The 21,386-nt window shown below is 39.4% G+C and overlaps 1 protein-coding gene across 1 annotated transcript; it reads right to left on the bottom strand.

Moving 5' to 3' along the window:
• Window positions 1-1,068: 1,068 nt before the first annotated feature.
• PLRG1 (pleiotropic regulator 1) lies at window positions 1,069-19,465 on the bottom strand. The gene is made up of 15 exons (XM_037378292.1): window positions 19,358-19,465; window positions 17,489-17,595; window positions 17,151-17,293; window positions 16,071-16,124; window positions 14,356-14,449; window positions 13,832-13,922; window positions 13,553-13,654; window positions 11,277-11,369; window positions 10,774-10,923; window positions 10,564-10,665; window positions 9,979-10,081; window positions 9,310-9,418; window positions 7,941-8,080; window positions 4,978-5,171; window positions 1,069-3,977 (listed from the first exon to the last, which is right to left on the bottom strand). Exons 1-15 carry the CDS (start codon window positions 19,364-19,366, stop codon window positions 3,918-3,920), a joined length of 1,551 nt encoding a protein of 516 aa, XP_037234189.1. The 5' UTR covers window positions 19,367-19,465; the 3' UTR covers window positions 1,069-3,917.
• Between the last annotated feature and the right edge of the window lie 1,921 nt (window positions 19,466-21,386).

The following is a 21,386-nucleotide window of genomic DNA, read 5'->3' as shown; positions in this document are numbered from 1 at the left end:
CATTTTTCATCCAACTTCTTTTCCAGTTTTCAGCCAACTTCTGTCCTACTACACACAGAACTAAATTCGTAAGGCATCAAAACGTAAAAGCCAGAAAACTGGTTCTTAAGTGCTGCCATTAAAACAGCATCAGATGGAGTCTCCCAAAGTGACAATCTCAACATAAATGACCACCAGGGAATCTGTAGTTCACTGTATGCCAAGTTTTGAACTACAGACAAAAAATCCATTTAAGACACTCCTTTCCTCATGCAGCCCTCAAGCTCATTTCAGCTGAAGACTTACTTGCTTTCAAAGGAATGAAATGATTTGCTAACTGCATTATTCTGCTTATGGATATTTATGCTAGTTTCAAGTCCTGCTAATCCAGTGTTAAATTTTATAGAACAAAATAGCTGATCAGGCTTACTGGCATTCACTAATTTCCAAATCCTCACCATTTTCTTAGGTGTACTAATAAAAATTTAGAAGCCTTATCTAAAAAAGAATGATGCATCTTGTGCACACACAAACACACCTTGTATGGTTACTTACATACATGATGTGTCAGACAGTTTTTCCAACTCACTTGAAGAAAAAAACACAAAACCAGAACACCCTACTGAGTGAATTCTTGACTTCAAAAATCAGTGTCAAAACGCCCATTGATTTCATTGTGACCGGATTTTCATTTGTGTGCCATGGTCAGAAAGATCCCCTTAATTTGCTCCCAGTAAGACACACCACAATCAGTTTAACTCTAAGGTTTTTTCCCCCACCCACACAGCTTCCATCCAGAATCTGTCCTAGATTTCATACTTAACTCCAGACAGATTTCAGTGTTTCTTTAAACACATTGGAGAAAATTCATGAACAATTCTGCATTTGTTTTGCCAATCCCTTCACACAGATAGGAAGCTCTTCATAAAATAGCAATCGGTACTTTCTCCTTTACAGCCGATCTGCAAAAACATTTGTTAGTGTACTATGGGAACAGTCACTTTTAATCCTAAACAGGCTTCAATACATACTTAGCTACTTTTGTTCTTACCACAAAACCCAAAACAGAAAAAACCACATGAAATCATATTGTATTGAAGGTTTTATTGACGGCTAAATTGCTGTTATTTAAATCAGGCATAGCACTTTAATTCTTATCTAACAGGACTTAAAAGAAACTGGCTGTTAAAGATTTACTTCTGTAAGCCTTTAAGTTGCCGAAGACATACTGTTCTGCACAATTTTAATGCTGCCAGCAAACGACAGCATTCTAGCTGCATAGCTTACATTGTATGCTTTAGTATACAGCAGAGTGATCTTAAAATTTATCACTTTTACCAGTTACACTTTCTTGAATTGCCACAAACAAAAAACCCATATTCTTACCTCTCTGCAATTATGTACAGTATAAAATAAAACTCAAGGTCTGTGGTAGAAATGTGTATGATTTGATCACATACAGAAGACAACATCAAATTTTATGAAATAAATGACTGTTTTCTGAGATTAGACTCCCATTCAAGATTACTTTAACTGACAACGTGACACTTTCCAGAAGCATGGAAAATACATCCAATGGGCCAAATCCTCCTATTTTGCTTCGCTTTATGACTTATGTAGACAAATCTAACGTTGCTGTGTATCCTACACAATCAGATACATGTGGATCACCGTTCACTATCTAGGCTTACTTTGCACTACAGAAGCACTTACATGAAATCTGATAATCTTGATGCATCATAAATACTCATAGAAGCATACATGGCGATATTCACATTATTGTCAAGTGGAAGAAAAAACTGCTGGAAAGGAAATGAACATGCAAATCGGATGTTAAAGAACACAATTAAAAAAAAAAAAGTCACACTTAAAACTGGGACAGCATGCTATAGAGCCAGAAAGGAGAAGTATTACTCCAAATAACAGTGTGTAGCCTTCAATTTACAACACAAATCTTTACCCAGGGCATAAAAAGAATGCTGGGGCAACCACTGCCCCATGCTAGCAGATTCCTGCAGAAGTCCAGGGAAGAAACAGGTTCTGCAGCAGACCTTCTGATCTCTCTTCAGAGTGATACACAGTGGAATAAACGTAGTTTTTGAAGAAAAGTGACAGTACAGAGATGATGAACTGTGAGCCAAAACCTCTAATTTCCCCTTCCTGATTCCAAATTTTCAAAAGAAATAGACATTTCTAAAAAACCACAACAAAACCAAACAGCCCACAAAGATCCCACTGCTCTTCAAGTAAATTATTCCTCTCCGCTCCGCCTTCCTACAGAGGATTTCGCTGTGAGCAAAAAAATTCTGTGTAACACCAATAATTCATGGATTTGTGGGATGAAGTATTAGCAGCAGTATAAAATACATGTAAGCCACAACCTGTATTTTTCCCTGTTACGTTAGTTAAAATGAAAACAGATGTAATGAAGATCTAGAAAAATCTGAACTATCATTCAAATAAAAGATGTTTAATCTAACTTGTAAATAACAAGCACTCCCCTTTTTTGTGAAGATGCTTCAGACAATAGCTGCCAATCAAAATTGTTATTTATGCAGCATGAACTCCCTGAAAACAACATTGTCAAACATTCAAATTATAAATACAAGACCTCCCGTGCATCGTAAGACAAGCTGAAAATCCTCATAATGTAAACAACACTTAGTTTTCCTAGCTTTTTGTAAGTTACACTGCAAGAAACTGTCCTTTCTCTAACCTAAATCCCAGATTTGAAAAATGTCAAGAGTGGCAGAGAATAGAAATAATTATTGAGCTGCTTGATATCAACGCTGTGCCCACAGAATGATTCCCAGTGTCTACCCAGCATGAAACCTGCCACTACAGCTACTAACATCACTGGCAAAGTTGTTGACAACTGAATGGCTTGATGATTTAATGCTTTTCTCCCCCCATGAAGAAAAAGTGCTTTAGAGCAGTACTGACATCACAGATAAGCTCTAGCAAGGAGGCTTACGTGTACTGCTTGCTATGTGACTATCTGCAAACACAATGAAAGATCTTCCCCTCAGGAGTACAAGTTATCTTTCAGTAATATTGTTTTATTTATTTTGAATCCCTTCATAAGATCATGGAGAGGCAGCAACATGTAAAATTAAGGCTGGGATGACTTAAGAGCTTTTCCTCTTACAAGCCGTTTTAAAAGTCTGCTGCCCTCATGTCAAACATGCTTTGAATAACTGGAAGAAACAGGTGATTTACAAAGGAAGTCAACTGGTAACTCTGTAGTGACTGAACAGTATGATTTGACAGTGGTCCTTGTTATAGAAGGTTCATTCTGAAACAAAATGAGCGAAGATGAGCAGTTGCACATGAAAGCTTTCCTAGCGAAAGAAACACTTCAAAAATCCATTCCATCCATTAACACAACACTGGCAATGCTCAGTGGCTGTGTTTACAAAGCAAGTTCCACTATGATTATATTGTCCTGTTTCTTTCTCTATTACTCTCTAATTTAACATATTTATACTGTACCATTTCTGGTATATACTTAGAATATGTATAGTGAACAACACTCTTGTAAAATCTGTAAGTGTCACTCAAGAAATCCCCAGAAGATGGCTTCCATGCATAAACTTGCAATTAACTTCTGGAGTCAAGCAAGGATCTTTCAGAAAACCTGGCTCAAAGTATTTTTAGACTTAGACTCAATGGATTCATATAAAAAAGTAACCACCTGCACATCTATCGTTTTCATGAACTATACATGCTCCACAAAGAGAAAGTTAACAGCTGCAACTGGTTTGCTGGGACCACACCAAAAAACGACAAAAGGAAAGAGAAATACAATTTATTATAAAACATGTTGAAATAGCAATGACTTAGCCGACTTACTGCTCTGCTGTTCTAGGCAGAACAAAATGTGACTGAATGCTCTCAGGAAAGCCAAAACAAAACTACAGCATAAGTATGTTGCCGCACTAAAATCGCTTTCTCTTGATAATTTCTGGTTTCCAGCTGACAGGATGAGTTTCTTCAGTCTAAAGGGAAGAAAGAGAAATCTCATAAGGATTATTTTTAACTTGAAATTAACTTGTAATTAGGGTTTAGTTGCAAATATTACTCACATTGTATATATACTCTATTTCATATGTAAGACTAATTACCTAATCTACTGCGCAAGTAATTTACTCATATGAAATTTTATACCATCCCACTGTCTGAAGTATGTTACTTGTTCTAGTGGTGGTTGTTGGGTTGGGTTTTTTTCTCCCACAACAAGGATAAAAATCAGGTTGCCAACGGCATTTCAGAAACACTGCAGTGATCAAAGCATAGGAACAGGAATTCCAGAGACAGTCCTTCCAGCGATATCTGTATCAGTATCGGCAGATGTCATAGTCCAGTTTGCCCAATGGCAAAATGGTAAAACTTTCCTTATTCCTTTATATCTAAGAGTTGCTCCGAGTCTAACTCAATGCAAAAATTCCAAGGTTTAAAAAAAAAAATATCCTTACATCCTTTATATTGAAGACATATTCTGATAAACTAATCTACTGTCTTCTCCATTAGTAAATGGATTCAGATTTGAGATTAAGTTTTAAAATAAGCTATTTATTCTGAAGTCTAAAAGCTGTCAAGGCAAATGACTTATCTAGATAATATACAGAAGTACAATAAATCTTTAAAATGTAATCTTTCTGCTAATTCCCATGTTTTAATCAATACAGCTGCACACAGTTCCCTATTGGATTCAAAACGCAATGTACATTACTGTATTAGATTTCTCCACGCCTCATCACACAGGACTTCTGCAGAAGAGTTGACACACCTGGGACTTACTTGTACTATAGTACAGTGTAAGAAATCAGGAATGCAGAAACTAGCTACTGTCCTTTTAACTTCATTACATACACATTGCTTTCAAACTTCAAAAAAATGGATTACACAAGCCTGTGCACATTCCTTGCTGATATGTGTTGTATTTGTTCAAAATGTTTTGATTTCATGAAAATACATTAAAAAGACACTTTGACATACCGCAGTATCATCTTCTTTGTATACTTTTATGGTTTTATCAGCTTCAGCAGTTAGCAATCTGCTTTCTGACTGATCAAAAACACAAGCAAATATTCCAGATTCACTGTCCAAAGAGCCTGGCTGCACAGCTGCGTGTACCCTCTGGAAATTGTATCCAGTTCTCCAGTCCCAAAGATGCATAGTACCATTATCAGCTAGAACAAACAAACAAACTTACTTAGTTATTTTAACCAGTTGATTTCTATTGGTTTTCTAAAACAGTATCATGAAAAACTAATTAATACACCAGGAATACATCAGCTATAACATTGATTTAGAATAGCTCAGTACACCCTACAAGTTTTATTATTTTCTACTGGATTTCTTCTTAGTTAAGGCCGATCTTGTTTAAGGCAGTTAATGGAAGCTTCCTCCGAATGTCATCCAATTTTGCATCAGATAACCCAGACAGAGATGACAGACTACATTACAAGGCAAGTGCAGCAAGTTGCTTTGCAGGGACTGCAAGTACTGGCATTCTGTGTATCAAGCTCCCTCTTTGGTAGCTCCACTAAAGCTGAACAGAGGCATCACCCTGTCAAAAAGATTACAGACATTAACGAGTCTGTAATGGGAAATCAGCTTAACGTTTGCAGATGTTCTATTTCAAGTAAAGTTTAAATCACTGCCAGTATTTCTGCTATTGGCATCAGCTACAGGGTATTCAAAGCAATCTGAACTCCATATTCAGAAGGATGCGCTCAATGTAATTTTTCAGGTACAAAACCCAGCAGGCTTCCAAAGCACTACCCAGCCAAATCAGATCTATTAAAAGCTTCTCCACAGCTGCCGGCTAGAAAAGAAATCCAGATATTTCAAGAAAGGTGTTTCTACAGTAAAATACTCTAAGGTAACTTCAACTCATTTTAATTCAGCACCAACTTCTTTGAAGTTGCTGTAGATAGTACAAAGACGTAAAGAGGGGAAAATCAATATTCACATTTTATTTTTTAAAAAAGTCTCAAATAATATTACTAAAACGTGAGGGGGTTTTATGCAGAGAAGGAACAAGTTTTTCTAGAGCCTCAACTACCACTAACACAAAACAGTCCTAGAAAGACTTCTGAAAAGTGTCTTCAAAAGACTATAGAAATATGAGCCCAGTCCAGTATTTTGTCAAGTTCTTGTTCTCACTATGAACGTGCCCATTGTCAAACGGAGCTTTATCCAAGTTTTAAAATCAAGGGCTCCCTTTATACATCCTTGAAAACATGACCAGGGTAAGCTGACAATATAAGTTATCTTCTGACTCCTGCTTAGCGCATTCCCACCTTGTTCCACATCCTTACCCTACAGGGCATGCTGTATCCAGTGGGACCAAGAGCACATGGGACCAAATGCACTTCAGTGTTCCAAAGTGTAACTTAACTTTTACTTTTTTTTTTTTTAATGCTCTGGTTACAAACATAGATATGTTTTTCATAAGTATCTGTTGCTGCAAATTCATGGATCTGTCTTAAACTGGTTTATCATGTAAAATGCTGTGAATTGAGTCCCATCCTTGTTTACAACTACCCAAAAGAATAGACAAGCAAAACCAAGAGGTGAAAACTCAGGCTCTGTAAATCATATGGAGCAATACTGTCTAGCCTCCTAATTCACTTGCCTCTGGCTGCCAGAGCTCTCTCAGGACAATCTTGTAATTAAACAACTGGTTTAGGACCTCAGAGATTTGGGTTTAAGCTCCTGATTTAACTCTGTTTTCCCATGCAATCTTGGACCATTTCTCTAGAGCTCAGCTCTTGAGTTGTAAAATTAGCACTTCCTTTTTCCATACTGTTTACTATTTCCTGTTTATAACAGCATCTACATTAAAAACACACTTACCATCTCCCTACTACGTATCACAATGACTTAATGGAAAGATCTGAATGCAGTTGGGATTTCTAGAAGGTACTTTCAAAAAAGCTTGTCACTAAAAAAGGCCTACATACATGCTTTGTCTTATCCAAACAAAACTCTCAGAAACATCACAGATTATAGTTCTAGTAACACATACTTCCAATAAAATATTTTTAATTATGGTGCTTGGGTAACTAATACGAAAAATGCTACCAAAAATTAATCATGATCAGATACAGTAAGCATTCAGGATTCTCCTCCCACCCCCACCACACAGACATGTGACTACAAACTAATAGCTCTAGGACTTTGGGGGCTCACAGGCCACTAGCAATACTCTAACATATCAGATGATTCTTAAATTCTTGAAGCTTTTGAGTGAAAGAATTAAATCCAGGTGTCACAACAGAAAAAAAAAATCTCCCCATAGGCACTGGAGCCAAGTGGTTAGTTTCTTAATTTCAGGACACAAACATACAATGTCACTAAGTAAGCATGGGTTTGATTCACAGAGCCAAAGAAAATTTGGAGATTAGCTATCAATCTTTTAAACACAAAGATAACATCAGAAAAAGTGTGCAAGAAACTTTGAGACAACTGAACCAATGCATTTGTGCTGCATAAAGAACAGGGAAGAGTTCACATTTAAATGGTACAGCAAGCTTTAGCAAGGTGTTCCTATATCCTCTATCCATTCTCACGGCATCAGCACGTTACTAAGAGAAGCCAAAGAATCAGATGTCTCCCAGGCAGCTTCCAGTTCCCACACAACTCCTGAGGGGACACGAATGATGAAGAGATTCATAGAGGATGGACTCTGCAGCCTTGCGGCAGCAGCCAACTAAGAGGAGGAAACCTCTTCCTTGCAGCACATCACAAGTCCTTTCAAGTGCATTTTTGTGCATGCAGCTCTGACACCCAAGACAGAAGTGGCCCTACTCACTATGAAATGACATTGTATGCTGTAGCAGGATTATAGGCCCAGATAAAGGAAAGCTCAGTGAACATCTTCGTCCAAGGACCTCCAGCCATACATACACAGAGTGAGAGGGGAAATAGGAACATATACTTCTCATTTTTACCTCCTGAGACCAGAACACCATCAGAATTTACAGCCAGCGTGTTGATAATAGCATTGTGACCAGAGAGGTTCTGAATGAAGTTTCCATCTGGGAACTTCCACTGCTTAATATTATCTGGAGAACCAGATGCAAACGTGTAACTGAAAGAAAATAAGCACAGTATATTAAAGTTCAAAATAGCTGTAGAAATGGCAAACATCCTTCATTGAAACTACTGTTAAAAGCTAGTTTCAAAGTTACTTAATACTAAAACTGCTTTTCTGACATTTTCACTTCACATAAAATGAAGCAATTTTATGAAAGTCATGAATTACCTATTTCTGTTTCCTTTCTGTTCCACAGACTAGCTAAATAGAAATCCTATGCCATATAGGATTTTTAATATGCAAACAAATATTAAATATGCACATTAATTTCTTGTCAGTTGTTATTCTGGCAAATTTTCAGGGCATTATCAGCAAAGGTATCACAAAAAAAGCAAACCCCAAACAAAAAACCCCAGTATTAGCTAGTCTTCCAAAACTACACAGCCAAAGATAAAGAACTGCAAAAAAAATGAACTATAAAAGATAATTTGTTACTGAGTTACCCTGTAATAATCAAATCCCTCATTTTAACATATGCAAGCAGTTACAAAGGTTATTTAGGTGGCACATGCAAAAGACTGTAAGAATACTTTCAACCGTCAAAATGTCTAAGCAATTTGCTGACTACTTAATAGATCCTTGAATTAAAAAAAATAATAGTACAAAATACTGAAATATTACAATATAGAAATTGCAAAATATAAAAAAAGTCTAGGCTGACAGTTGCTACTGCTTGATAAGAACACTTGAAGTTTATTTTCAAACAGGTATGACAGATGAAACAAACCAGATTTTTTTTTTCAGCATATAAATAAAACTAGGACATTTCTCTACTATAGCTAACAAGCATATCACAAGATTTTTACAGTTTTTCAAGCACACATATTGGATCAGAATTTATTCATATCAAAGATTTTGAATTTATGCACTAACAAAATTTAATTTTAAAATACTAAAAGTGCAGAAGTATTGCAGTTCTATGTGAATTCCTTTTCTACATTGTTTTCATGGGGATTTATCTGAACAAGCACCAGTTAATGCATCAAAATGTAGCATCTAAATTCAGAGCACTTCCATCAACACCTGCTTCAAAGATTAAATATTCACAAGAAATTTAAGGCCAGTTATATTGCAATGTCTTGTGCAGTGAACCACATTCAATAAAAATCCCTTACTTTTTCACATTATTATGCCCCACCATTCTAAATCATCACTGACATTGGCTTTGCTGTCACACCCAACGTTCCGAACTGTGAAAGTGTAAAACAATGAGGATGACTTACTGTCTTGGATGTAGCACTACTGCTCTTACAGATTTCTTGTGATTTGTTAAAGTAACACGAGTTTTTCCTGCCACTAAATCCCAGAGCCGTATGGTAGTATCATGACTGCCTACAATGAAAAGAAAATAAAAAACTAGTAGAAATCACCATATCAATTTATCACCATTAATTTAACAAGGCAACCAAAACTTTATATGCAATAGAGAAAAATATTATGCTTGTTATAAAAATATGATATTAACACCACCTCAGATGAGAAAGATGCTGTGTTGTAATAGTCTTTTTATACAGTTTGAAATTCAACAACTAAGTAGTTACGCAGAGGGAAAGATGATGCACTTTGTATTTAACCATGGTACTGGACTCTTCTTAACTGAACTAGGAGAACTGTGAAATAGCACAGAAAATGCAAGTCTCAATACATATTAAACAAAAACCGTAAACACCAGCAACAAAGGCAGTGCAGAAAAGCATTCAAACAATGCATAGCTACATTTGCTTAAACATACCAGTAATACTATGAAATAACCATTGCATGGCCCATTTTAAGTAGAAAACTAGTAAGTGAAATTGAGTAAATTAACAAAATCATCATGAACCTCACAATTACTGAAAAAATACATTAATGATTAGGTTTTTCAATTACTTGTGAAGCCATGCCCGCTATACCTGTAATAATTTGTGGTTCTGCAGCTTGGCACTTCACTGTTGCTACCGCATTTGTGTGTCCTGATAGTGTGTGCACACTGGCTTTCGTCCTTACATCCCAAATCTATGAATTCAAAGTCAGTCAGTCAGTCAGGGGTCAGTAACAGGTGCATATTCAACTTATTTTAGGCACTATTATTGTTTATAATTTATACATTTAGGCTGTATTTTTCATCCAACAATTCACCACACAACTGCCTCAGCTGGCAAATTTCAAGGGGAGCAAAGAGCCTGGCACTGAATTTCCAGACATACAAGTAACAAATTCACCATAAGAACCATACCATCTTCTAAATACTAAGTGATCCTATATATACACTATGTAGTCTACCTACTAAATTAAGAAATAAAACATCCTGAATTGATGCATTTTTGTGTATTTGCGATTCAGTTTTATCAACAATGGAAGACAAAGCTAACATAAATGATCTTAGGATTTTCATTTTGATTCATGTTAACATTTGGTAAGTATTCACTTTTACAAATGGAAGACATTGAAACAGAATGACATATTAAGATGTTAAAAGGTAACAATGCTATACTTACTCGCGCTGTTGAATCTCTGCTGCACGTTACCAGTACATCTATTGTTGGATGCAAGTCTAAACCATAGACAGCACTTAGATGACCATGGTAATGCCTGATAACCTAGATGAACAAAACACACACACTAAACTGGATATTTGAAAGAACATTCAAAATGCTTTTTATATTTGCCACTATCAATGAATTCAAATAAAAGAAATGACAACTTACCTTATTGTATTCAAGATCCCAGCATTTCACTTGTTTATCTTCTCCACAAGAGAAGAGGTATGGACTTCTTGCACTTACTATCACCCCTCGTACAGTACTGATGTGTCCCGTCAAAGACAATTTCAATTTGCCACTAGCGAGGTCCCAAATCTGCACCAAAATAGGTATTTTGAGGTAGACAGGTAAAAGCTACACAGTGATAGTCTGGGTAAAGAGCCCAGAGAAAATGCAGCAGGATCAGTTACAAGTTTAAAATTACAATAACAAACATTTGATCTCCGGCTCTTGCCATGTAGTAAGTGAAATCTCAAAAAGTATCAACAAATCCTTTATGACTAGGCAATAAAATAATACAGGTAGTAAAAATGTTCCGCAGTTCATTATTCTGCAAGCACTAACCAAGAATTTGTTTCCAAGGGCTGAAGACTTTTTTTTAAATAAAAAGAACACAAAAAACACCAAGCCCCCACAAACTATGTCAGTGATTTCTTCAAACCTCTTACCTTTATGGTTCTGTCAGCAGAGCCAGTTACAAACCACTGATTTCCTGGTTCTACTGCAATACATCTCACCCAGCCCAGGTGACCACTGATAACCTTTAGAAAAAACAAACATTTTTCTAAAACTGAAATAATACACATACATCTGTTAATATAATTTTCATTCTCCAACACTGTAACAATATGTTAGTATTCAGCAAGAAATGCATAGTTCCCAAGAAGTCATACGTGAAATTAGCTCTGAAAAGGGCTTGATTTCTACTTTAGCTAAATGAAGAGACTACTGGAAATTTACATGTCATACACCAGACTTGGGGAACTTGCAATACAGAAAGACCCTGCTCCTATAAGTAACGTTTTCAAACCCTTCTGAAGTCTGTAACAATGTGGCTCAACTCTTGAGGCTTTGCAGAGAAAGACTGTATTCAGGCACAAGTTCCTTACGCTGCTGTATAATGCTTATACAAAAATAAAGAGCAATTATATAAAATCTGGGCTATTAAATCCCATTGCCATATAATAAATAAAACAACACCACCTCCTTTTCCCCAAATAAGGGGTAATATGAGTTATGTCAGAAACTTTCTGGTAACAAAACACTGCAGACTGATCTCACAAGAAAAGCTCCACCAATACACGACTTGCATGCAGCAGTCTTTCTGTTTCTCTAATCTCTCTGAAGTCAGACAACCAAAATCAAAACCTGTATTTGGTTTCACTTGATGTCATATGACACATACCGTACCACAGCTCATTTCAAAAGATCTAAAAAGCACAAAAGTCCTTAGGCAGAAATACTCTGGAAAGCTAAAGTGGATTCTTCTGACCAGATGAGACCACAGCCACACAGATTTTAGATAGTGGTCTAATTTCTTCCTAGTCTAGGAACAGAAACAGGCATTTCCATAGGAGAAATCAATGAAATAATTAATTCAAACTATTTTAAGTCCCCATCTGTCATAAATTACTTCAAGCTTAGGAAGACCAGTTAAAATGCAGATGTTAAGTAACAGATGAAACCCACATTTGCTGTTCCAGCTATGCTTCCATTTCCAAATTGCTAGAGCAAGCTTTGTCCTGTTGAGCAAGGATATTGACAGCAAACCTCCACTAAAACTGTTTAAATGTAGAATTAGTACAGTGACTTAAATGATATTTACAGTCTCTCTCCAAAAAGAAAGTGCTCCTAACAAGTACACATTTTTCATTTGTTTACCTTAAAACTCTCAGAAGTTCATTCTAGTGCCATTTTATTCAAATGGCATTTGCCTTAATTTTTATAGAGCACATTCCAATACTGCTTTATTTAGAAAATCTATATATTCCTTTGAGGTCAAGAGTTTCTTTGAAAAATTACTTTTCGAGGTTAGCCTTAATACCTACACATAGTGCTAGATTTAGATTCAACAGTGTTAAAACAATACACTTCTGATACTAGAGCATGAGATTTTTAAATATCAAGGAAGGGTGAATATTATCTTAGGAATGTTAGGCTTTCTCAAAGTATGAAGTTGCTTAAATTTCAAAGTAAGAATCAGCTCCTTAGAAAAAAAACCAACATACACATTCAAACAGTTGCCACCTGAAGTTAAAAGATACATATGCTTTCAACAGATATATATGCTTAAGAGACTTTCCCCTTCAACTTAGCTACCTTGCCATACTCATCACCAAAACGTTTAAAGATGACATGAGATTTTGTAGGAATGGCTATTATTATTCCCAAGAAAATTAAAAGGTAAGTTAGACTAATTCAAAAACAAGACTAGAAGTTGAGCAAGCTAAACTGCAGACATAATTTCCAATTAAAAGTATTCAGCTGTTCTTCCCCATTTTCATCGCAAGCAAAAGAAGTCTGGCTGATTCAGACACTGACTGCCTTTAAGCGTTTTTGGAGACAATTTCATTACACTAATGTTGCTAGAGTACTACTTTAACACATTACTAGTTTCAAATTTTGCACCTTGTCTTTAGGTTCCTCTACCAAAGAATCTGACTAGAAAGGAAAAAACCAAACTCTGTAACAGATTTATCATAATACAGCTGCACCTATGTAAACAAAAGTGTAAAATTAATAATATTCACAAAATAATTTAGTAAGTAGAAAGAAAAATATGTGTAATCTAATCTCTGCTATTTAAGGGGTGAGTGTTGCAATCACTTTTCATTTGATTTCATTTTTGAGAATGAGAAGAAAAATTATGCTTTGAAGTCTTTATAAAACATAAAATGTTAATTTACTTTTACATGCACATTCACGCAATACATTTGTAACTTACTCTGTACAGTTTCCAAGGTGGATGCCACTGAGGTTTGGGCATGGTTGGAGCCTTCTTTGCCATTAACGCAGAATTTTTGTTTCCACCAGCTTCCACCATAGCCTGTAAATTAAAAGGAAGGTTACTCTTACGCTTTGTAACTCACCTCATTGTTTAAAATCTAAAGCCTCTTCACTCTGACATCGCAACACAGATTAAATTTAGCCAAGCAACACACAACGCACAAATTAATCCTGAAGCAATGTGAACACTACCACATTAGATGTGCAACAAACTCACCACAGACACCCCAGGAGGCTGCGAACGCTCAGATATTCCAGCATGTCTGTAAATATCACCCACACCAGCAGCTGTCCGATTTGCATCCAACCTACATTGAATGAAAATAGTTGATGAATTGGAATCAACTTTCTTTACCAAGTGATACAGTGTCACAGGGCTGCATCCAGTCAAATATTGCACACCTCCAAGGATGGAGACTCCACAACCTCTCTGAGCAACCTGTTCCAGTGCTGACCATTTCAAGGTAAAAGACGCCCACAAACAAAGCCTCACTTTCTTTTCTTTTCTATCTAAAGAGAATTTCCCTTGTTCCAAGTTCTGCCCATTGCCTCACATGACATCCAAGGGAAAAAAAAAAAAAAGCGTACAGAAAAATTATGCCTGGCCACACTAAAAGTAGTTTCTTTAAACATTTTATAAAACATTCAGAATACACAAAAGTAGCTCTTATCCTGACTTCTGTGTTCTGCCTTGAAATTCCCATATATAACAGAAGTGTTAAGGAAGTAACAAAGCAGTACCTGGACTGAGAAGCAGGAAGCGCTACAGCTAAGGACTGTGCTGCAGATTCACTAGGCATCCTCTGGACCTTAGTATCTGCTGTCAGAGCCACACCTTGGAAAAAAAATAACACAGCAAAAGCAAAGACAACTCTTTAAAAAAAAAATAATCCAGAAAAGTTTGTTATACAGACACACATATATACATACATCTGCAAACAAGGGCTTGTCACGCTCCTGTAATATTAAATCCCACCATTCAACGACACTGCTCTTCACATGCAAGTCAAATGATCACAATTTTTATTTTGGCCCAAATCCTTTCCAGCTTGATTCTACTACACATGTAGGTACACAATTTCTAGAGTAGAAAACAGTAGGATTCTGTCATTGGAAACTAAAAAAGTCTTAAGTAGAAGCAGCATCCATCTTCCTACCCAGCTTCAACTACTATGGAAATCAAAACATTGCAGCAATAAACATGATCTTGAGAAGCATTTGCTAACTTAGGTCCTTTAGTGCTGTTTATTATGCCATGCCTATGTGGCGGTTGGCATCGTGCAGTGGTGTCTGAACTACAAAAGGTTCAGTCCTACTGAAGTGAGAATTTCAGACTACAACTTACGATTTATAACCTCATCCTAAGAACAGCAGATCACTTTTTTTTAATTTAAAAACTCTTTGTTTTTATTTTTTAAATAAGTTTTGGTACAGACTAGTGAATTTCTCCTATTTCTCTATTTCTTTTCCTCACCAAAGTTCTGGCAAAAACAGTATTTGGGACAGATGCTCAGGTTAAAACAAGAAACAACAAAATAAATCTAATTTTTTAACCCTGACATATCTTGATTCTATTACAGGAACACTGAACTTGATGAAACCTCTGTTTTGTCAGCAGAAGCCCTGACCCCGCAGCTAGAGGCAACTATGCACATTTTTTTAATGGCTAAGGGTCCACTGAAGACTCATATTTGCTATCTCAGAAATCACACCACAACAGATTTTTCACTATACTTGTAATAAACTTAAGCACTAACAGTAAAAGATCAGCAGCTAAGACTGAACTGCCGAAAGAACAGAGCAGGACTGATCAATACCAGTGACAATTAGTAAAGGCCAATGTAACAACACAGAAATGTAGCCCTTCCAAGCACGGACAAAACAAAATGACACTAAAATTATTAGACCCTAATGTCTCTTTCTCAGAACAAGGTAGTAATACCTATAGCTTTCTGCTCTGGTGATGAAAAGCAGGATACATCCCCTCTTGTTATTCAATTTCCTTCAAGCTAGACAACCCCCACATTTGTTCACAACAAAATTCTAAGAGCAGCTCCTGCCACAATACTGGAGGCAGCAGAGACCTGTGGGTCCCTGCAAGTTCTCCAAGAGGCACAATATCAGAGAGGAGATTTTTAGAACATTTTTGTGATGATACCACAGCCAATGAAATCTCACGTAAATTAATTACCATCTCACAGCAAGCTCACATCCACTGAGGCTTAGTGAGAAGACACTGCATCTGCACCTAAACCCGCCTCCTACCTCCTATCCCAGAACACTCATCAGCCACCAAACTCTGTGCCTCAGTACTATGAAAGACCTGAATGGCATTTCCCACTACTATCAGGTATAGATTCACAGCAACAAGAAGACTGCTCCTGCTAGGATGGAGGATGCCTTCTTCTTACAGGAAGCAAAAAAACCCTAGAAAACACTCACAGAATTTTACTTACCAGGCCCAGGTGGGTATGGATGTGTACCAGTTATCATATACTCAAGTTCTTGTCCTAAAGAACAAAATGTTGTATTAATAATTACACTCTATACTGTACTGTAAATTATGTGCTTAAACAGGAAATAAACAGAGCAGGTCATATACATAGCAGAAGCCACCACTTCTAAAGCATTGCACTCAGGCATTTCTTATTTTCATTAATTTGTTCTGGTTATCTCAGTTTTCTAAAACTCAACAGTAAAAAAACATTTTTAAAATGGTGAGGCTACCTCTTACCAAGAGGGCCTCTCGAGAAAAATCCCCATACGGACTTCTGAAGTAAGTATAGCAGAAAAGGATCCATGTACACAAATAGCACACATGTCTGAAAGGTAAGCTAGTCATAACAACTGACTGTTTTACCAGGAAAGGAAAAGGTTCTTTTCTTAGAAGAATTTAATTATCTCTCAACATCTTTCACTTTCAGAATACTTCCAGATAAAATAATATGAGAAAAAAAAAATCTCAACCAAAATAAGGCAACATTTGGCACTCTTTAGAAGAGATGTTTCCATATGGGATCTACCTAACATGTCCACATTTTATATATAACCAAATATAGACTGAAAAAAACATGCAGATTTAAAACAAAGGTTTTCTGGTTTAATAACTGCACAGCAAAAGCAAGTCTGAAAAGATTCTATGAAACAAAATGAAAAACTTAAAACAACAGAAGAACTTGTCCTCGACCATCATGAACTTGTAAAAACGAGAAATACATCACTCATCTCTTTCTAGCACTTAAGTATAGCACATATTCATGTTATCATACAAATTACTCTTTCAACTAATGAATTACTGTAAAAATTCCACAGCATGCTATCACTACTTTGTTAAAACCAACTTCCTCCTTGTTTTGAATCACTTACCTCCTATGGACCTAAGCCAGAAAAAATAACAAACAATCAAAAAAATGTATTTTGATTTCCATATTTATGTCCAGTAGATCGAGAATGGACTGCACTCTTCAGATTCTACACCAGTGAGACTGTTCCAAAAAAAAACCTAAGGACAAATATACCTCTAAGAGCAAACTAACCTTGATTTCCAGAATACTGTTTGTGTCCATAGGGATCCCCAGTGTTTGGGCCTCCTTTCTCTCTCAAGTTTTCCTTAAGAGTAGGCATGTGTAACACTGAGCCATACTCTGTACGCAGCTTGACTGCCATCTTTACTTTGTGACTGTTGGAAGACATAACCATAATCCTGATTAAGTTTTGAAATATTTTAAAGGAGGTTTTATATCACATACTTTACAACTCTAATATTTTTCTTACCTGAAGACTATCCTGTTAACTCTATAGAAACACCTGAACTTTTGCCTTGGATGGAGCAATCACTAACATAGTTTAAAACTTCACTGAGTGCAGTACTTACCTTTCTTCATCTAACGGGATAGGCTTGGCATTATCAGCTACAAACATATCATGGGTTCTTTTCAGAGATCTGAACACAAGCGTGTGCACAGAATGCTTCTGCACTTCCTAAAATAATGAAAAGAATATTTAAATACATTTGGACACAATTAAATGAAAAATTGAAAACTGAAACATAAATTTTACTGAGCTGCAATTTCAGACTTCAGTACTGTTAGATGACATAGCACTATTTAGTTAACAGAAAACACCACTCTTCTTGAAAACTAAAAAAATGTTATGCGTTAATTGTTCTAATGCAATATTTACTCAAAATAACACTCCCTTTCTTGGAAACTGCCAGGACTTTGAAAAGCAAGACAAAAACTTTGATCAAACTTTCTGCACTGGCATCTACATGACAAATCCATGAGCGTGCAAGCTTTTTCCCCTCAACCTTTCCAGTTCTGTTTTTCTATGTAGACAATAAAGTAACCAATTCTGAAAACACTCCTGTAAATTTTACTTCACTATCACCATAAAAAGAGCAAGGGCAATCATCAGCTTCTGTGCACAGTGCCACTTTACATAAGCACAACACAGTTTGGGATCAAACTTGACAAAACTGGTCTTCCTTTTATAATTTCTGTTTGTTACTATAAGCAAAAACACACTTAAAATCCCATTCAGGAACTAAAAAGCAAAATTAAAAACCTATTAACTTATATAGAACATTTGCTTATAAACAGCACGATTTATTTTGTTATTACTATCTTCCTCCCAACAGACAAAAAAGAAATCATTAGAAAGCTGACCCTCCTTGCTTAGGGACAAAGCCAGAACTCTCCGCATGACTGTACATCTCTTTTGGCACTGGGTATCTCTCAACTGCCCAGCCTTCAAGATTCATTACACAGATGCTTTCCTTGTTAAGCCCTCTAAGCTCAGTTTTCCTGCCCTGGAAGTTGTTTCTCTGCTCACTGACCCATTTTGCAGTGGCTGTCACCCTCTTAACTCTGCAGCACCTACACAAAGGTTTTTGCCCTGGCTCAGCGAGCTCCTGCAAGGTCCAGGTATTAAGTGAAAAAAAACCCCAACCAACATTTGGAGTTGAGTTAGGAATTTTATACATCTGAAGAAAGAGATAAAAATTACAGCAGCTAATTACTGCTGAATAGTAATTAGCAGCTGTTGAAATCACCACAATGGTAGTAGTTAACACAGTGGCTCCCCAATAGGGAAGAAGCATCTACAAGTATTTTTTGACAGATGCTCTTCTGCAAAAAAACACTAATAACGTTGCATGGGGCAGCAGCCTTTGCATCTTCTTACATACTCCTGCCAACACCACCTGCTTTTCGACATGCATTATATTCACCCCATGGGCTATAAAACAGGCGGCCTTCTGCCCAGCTTCACTTCTAAGCCCTCCCCAAAAAAGCGGCCTTTTCACTGCCTAGCTGACAAAGCCAGTAAGCCACCGGAGGCTGGGCAGCACAGCATCACTTCCCCAGAGCCCAGCACCAATTCTGCACCCGGTAATCGGTCTGGCAAAGCAACACGGCTGCCTGCTCCTGCCCCGGACCCACGGAGTGCCACAACCCGCACCACGGCCACCCGAGGCAGAGCCCGCAGCCCTCACCCCGCCGAGAAACGCCCCTCTCGCCTCCTGCGGGCCATTCGCTGCCCCCGCGGCGGGGCGGGGGGGAGGACTAGGAAGATCTATCCCCACAGCGGCGCTTTCGCACCGAGGGGGATGCCAGGGTGGGGACGCGGCCCGGCGCCCCGCACACGCCTCCCCCCCGCCCGGCCCGGCCCCCTCACGGCCCCACACCGCCCCGCTGCCCCAGCCGCGCTCCCCAGTCTCTCCCAGGGCGCCCCCGGCCCTCACCTCCACCATGGCGCCGGCCAACCCCACCGCCACGGCGCTGCCCCGGCCGCTATGGAGCCGCTTCCGGCGCCTGCCCCGCGCCGCACCGGCAGTGACGCATGGCGGGAGCGCGCAAGGGGCGGGCAGTGAAGGCGGATGGGGCGGGGCTTACGCCCCCCCCCCCCCCCCCCCCCCCGCGGCGGGCGGAGGGCCGAGGGTTCGATCCCCGCCGGCGCCGTCCGAGCGTGCGGCGGGGGGTGGGACCCCGCGGCGGGCGAGTCCGTGGGAGGGCTGCAGTGCCGGGCAGCGGCCGGGAGAGCGCAATGTTCAGCTGTGCGAAAGGCTCCCGGTGTTTCACCGCACCTGGCGCGGAGCGGTGAGGGGCGGGTGCGGTGCCTGCAGTGGCTCCCCGCGCTGAGGGGCGCAACGTGCGCTGCGCGGCCTGACTGCAGAAATCCTCGGCCTCCGCAGCTGCAGCTTCCAAGTGGTGTAGTCTCTGCGAGTTGTCAGGGATAAAGCCTGTTCGGGGAGCCACACAAAGCGTGTGTGGGCAAGAAAATAGTCCCAGGCCTGAAACACCACCTCTGAACGAAAGAAAGGGGCATGATGTGGGTGCAGGATGCTGGCTAGCCCTCATGGTTGGGCTTTTGGAAAAAGGATCTTTAGTTGTAGTCCGCAGGACCTCCTTTTGATGGAGATACATGTGAAGGAGCCAGCAAGCCCTGCCCTGGTGCCAGGGTGTGCCTTGTGACCGAGAAGAGCGTGTAGGGCCTTTCCAAACACATCCCAACACATCAGCTGATCCGTCACTTGCCTCAGTAAGCAGAATAACCAGATGCACACATACAAACTGCTCCCCTGCCATACCTGCTCTCCCCTCCTTGCCAAAGGCAGCACCTGGCTGGCACATGAGCTGCAGCCTCACAGCCACCTCACCCCATCACCCATGCCGTGCCCACCCCACCACGGAACAGGCTGCAAGCTGGTTTGGGCTAAAAGTTATCCAGCACAACATCAATTGCTTCAAACCCATACTCTTTTATTTACTACAGGATAACATTAGCCTGGGATTATTTCTGGCACATAAATCGCCTGCATGGTGTAATGGCCATCCCTTTTCTGGAGCTGATGCATCCTTCCTGGTGGCTGCACTGGCTGAACCATACCTAGTTATTTAAGATGCAGTGGTAACCAGGACTGCATTTTGCCACTATCCAAACTAGCCAGCTGCAACAAGGCTTTTACCATCCCAGGTTAACTTCCATAAGCAGCTCCCACACCTTGCCCCAGCACAGCCACCGACCCCCCACAAGGTTTCAACAGTTCATCTGCTGTCCGGGATGTTTCTTCAGCCCACCATGCTTCTTGCCTCTGCTGTATCCAGGGTCTTCCTTCTCCAGGCTCCTCTCCCAGCCAGCCTCTTCTCATCCAGGCCCTCTCCTACATCCTGGACACTCTCTCCCCTCCCTCTGCTTCTTCCAGGTGCCTCTCTCTACCCAGTGCTCCTCTTCACAAGGTCCTTCCCCTCCCTCCCCCTTAGAGCTATTTAACTACTCAGCAGAACCAGCCACAGCTGCACCTTGTCCACATCAGCCAGCCCACCCCCTTCCAAGCCAGCCCACAGCTGTATGTCATCAATGTTAATCAACTCAGCTTCATTACCCTACGATTCCTCTACAGTTCCTCTACAGTGCTCCAAGTGGCTGTGACACCCAGTTCCTGGTCTGGTGGAGAGGTGTCCATTACATTGTGCCACTGACAGTGGGGGAGTGTTGCCAGCTCTGTTTCAAGCCAAGCCAGCCAGGTTTCATGTTTAACATGAGCACCTATTTTGGTAATCCATCCGGTGATGCCGGGGATCTCTGCTGGGTTTGGGAGCCCCTGCTAAAGGTCAGCATGGCACCACGAGGAGGGGGAGCATCGTCTGTCCTTGCTTTAAGTGCAGCCCGGGGTGCAAACTCCACCAGGCAGTGTGTCAAAATGGCGCAAGTCTGTCGTGTCCTCCCTGGCTGCTGGGGTTAGATTGAAGATATGCGAGGTTTAAAAGGAG

The sequence above is a fragment of the Falco rusticolus genome, chromosome 1, assembly GCF_015220075.1.
Source record: "Falco rusticolus isolate bFalRus1 chromosome 1, bFalRus1.pri, whole genome shotgun sequence".
Lineage (NCBI taxonomy): Eukaryota > Metazoa > Chordata > Aves > Falconiformes > Falconidae > Falco > Falco rusticolus.
This window is presented reverse-complemented; position numbering and strand designations above follow the sequence as displayed.

Bases quoted from the DNA above. Each gene is read 5' to 3' on its own strand.
- PLRG1 (XM_037378292.1), bottom strand. The intron at 14,450-16,070 runs GTAAGTAAAATT...TTTTTTTCCAAG, and splicing joins TCCATACCCACCTGGGCCTG to GTGTGGCTCTGACAGCAGAT. The intron at 10,924-11,276 runs GTAAGAGGTTTG...ATTTTGGTGCAG, and splicing joins CTGCTGACAGAACCATAAAG to ATTTGGGACCTCGCTAGTGG.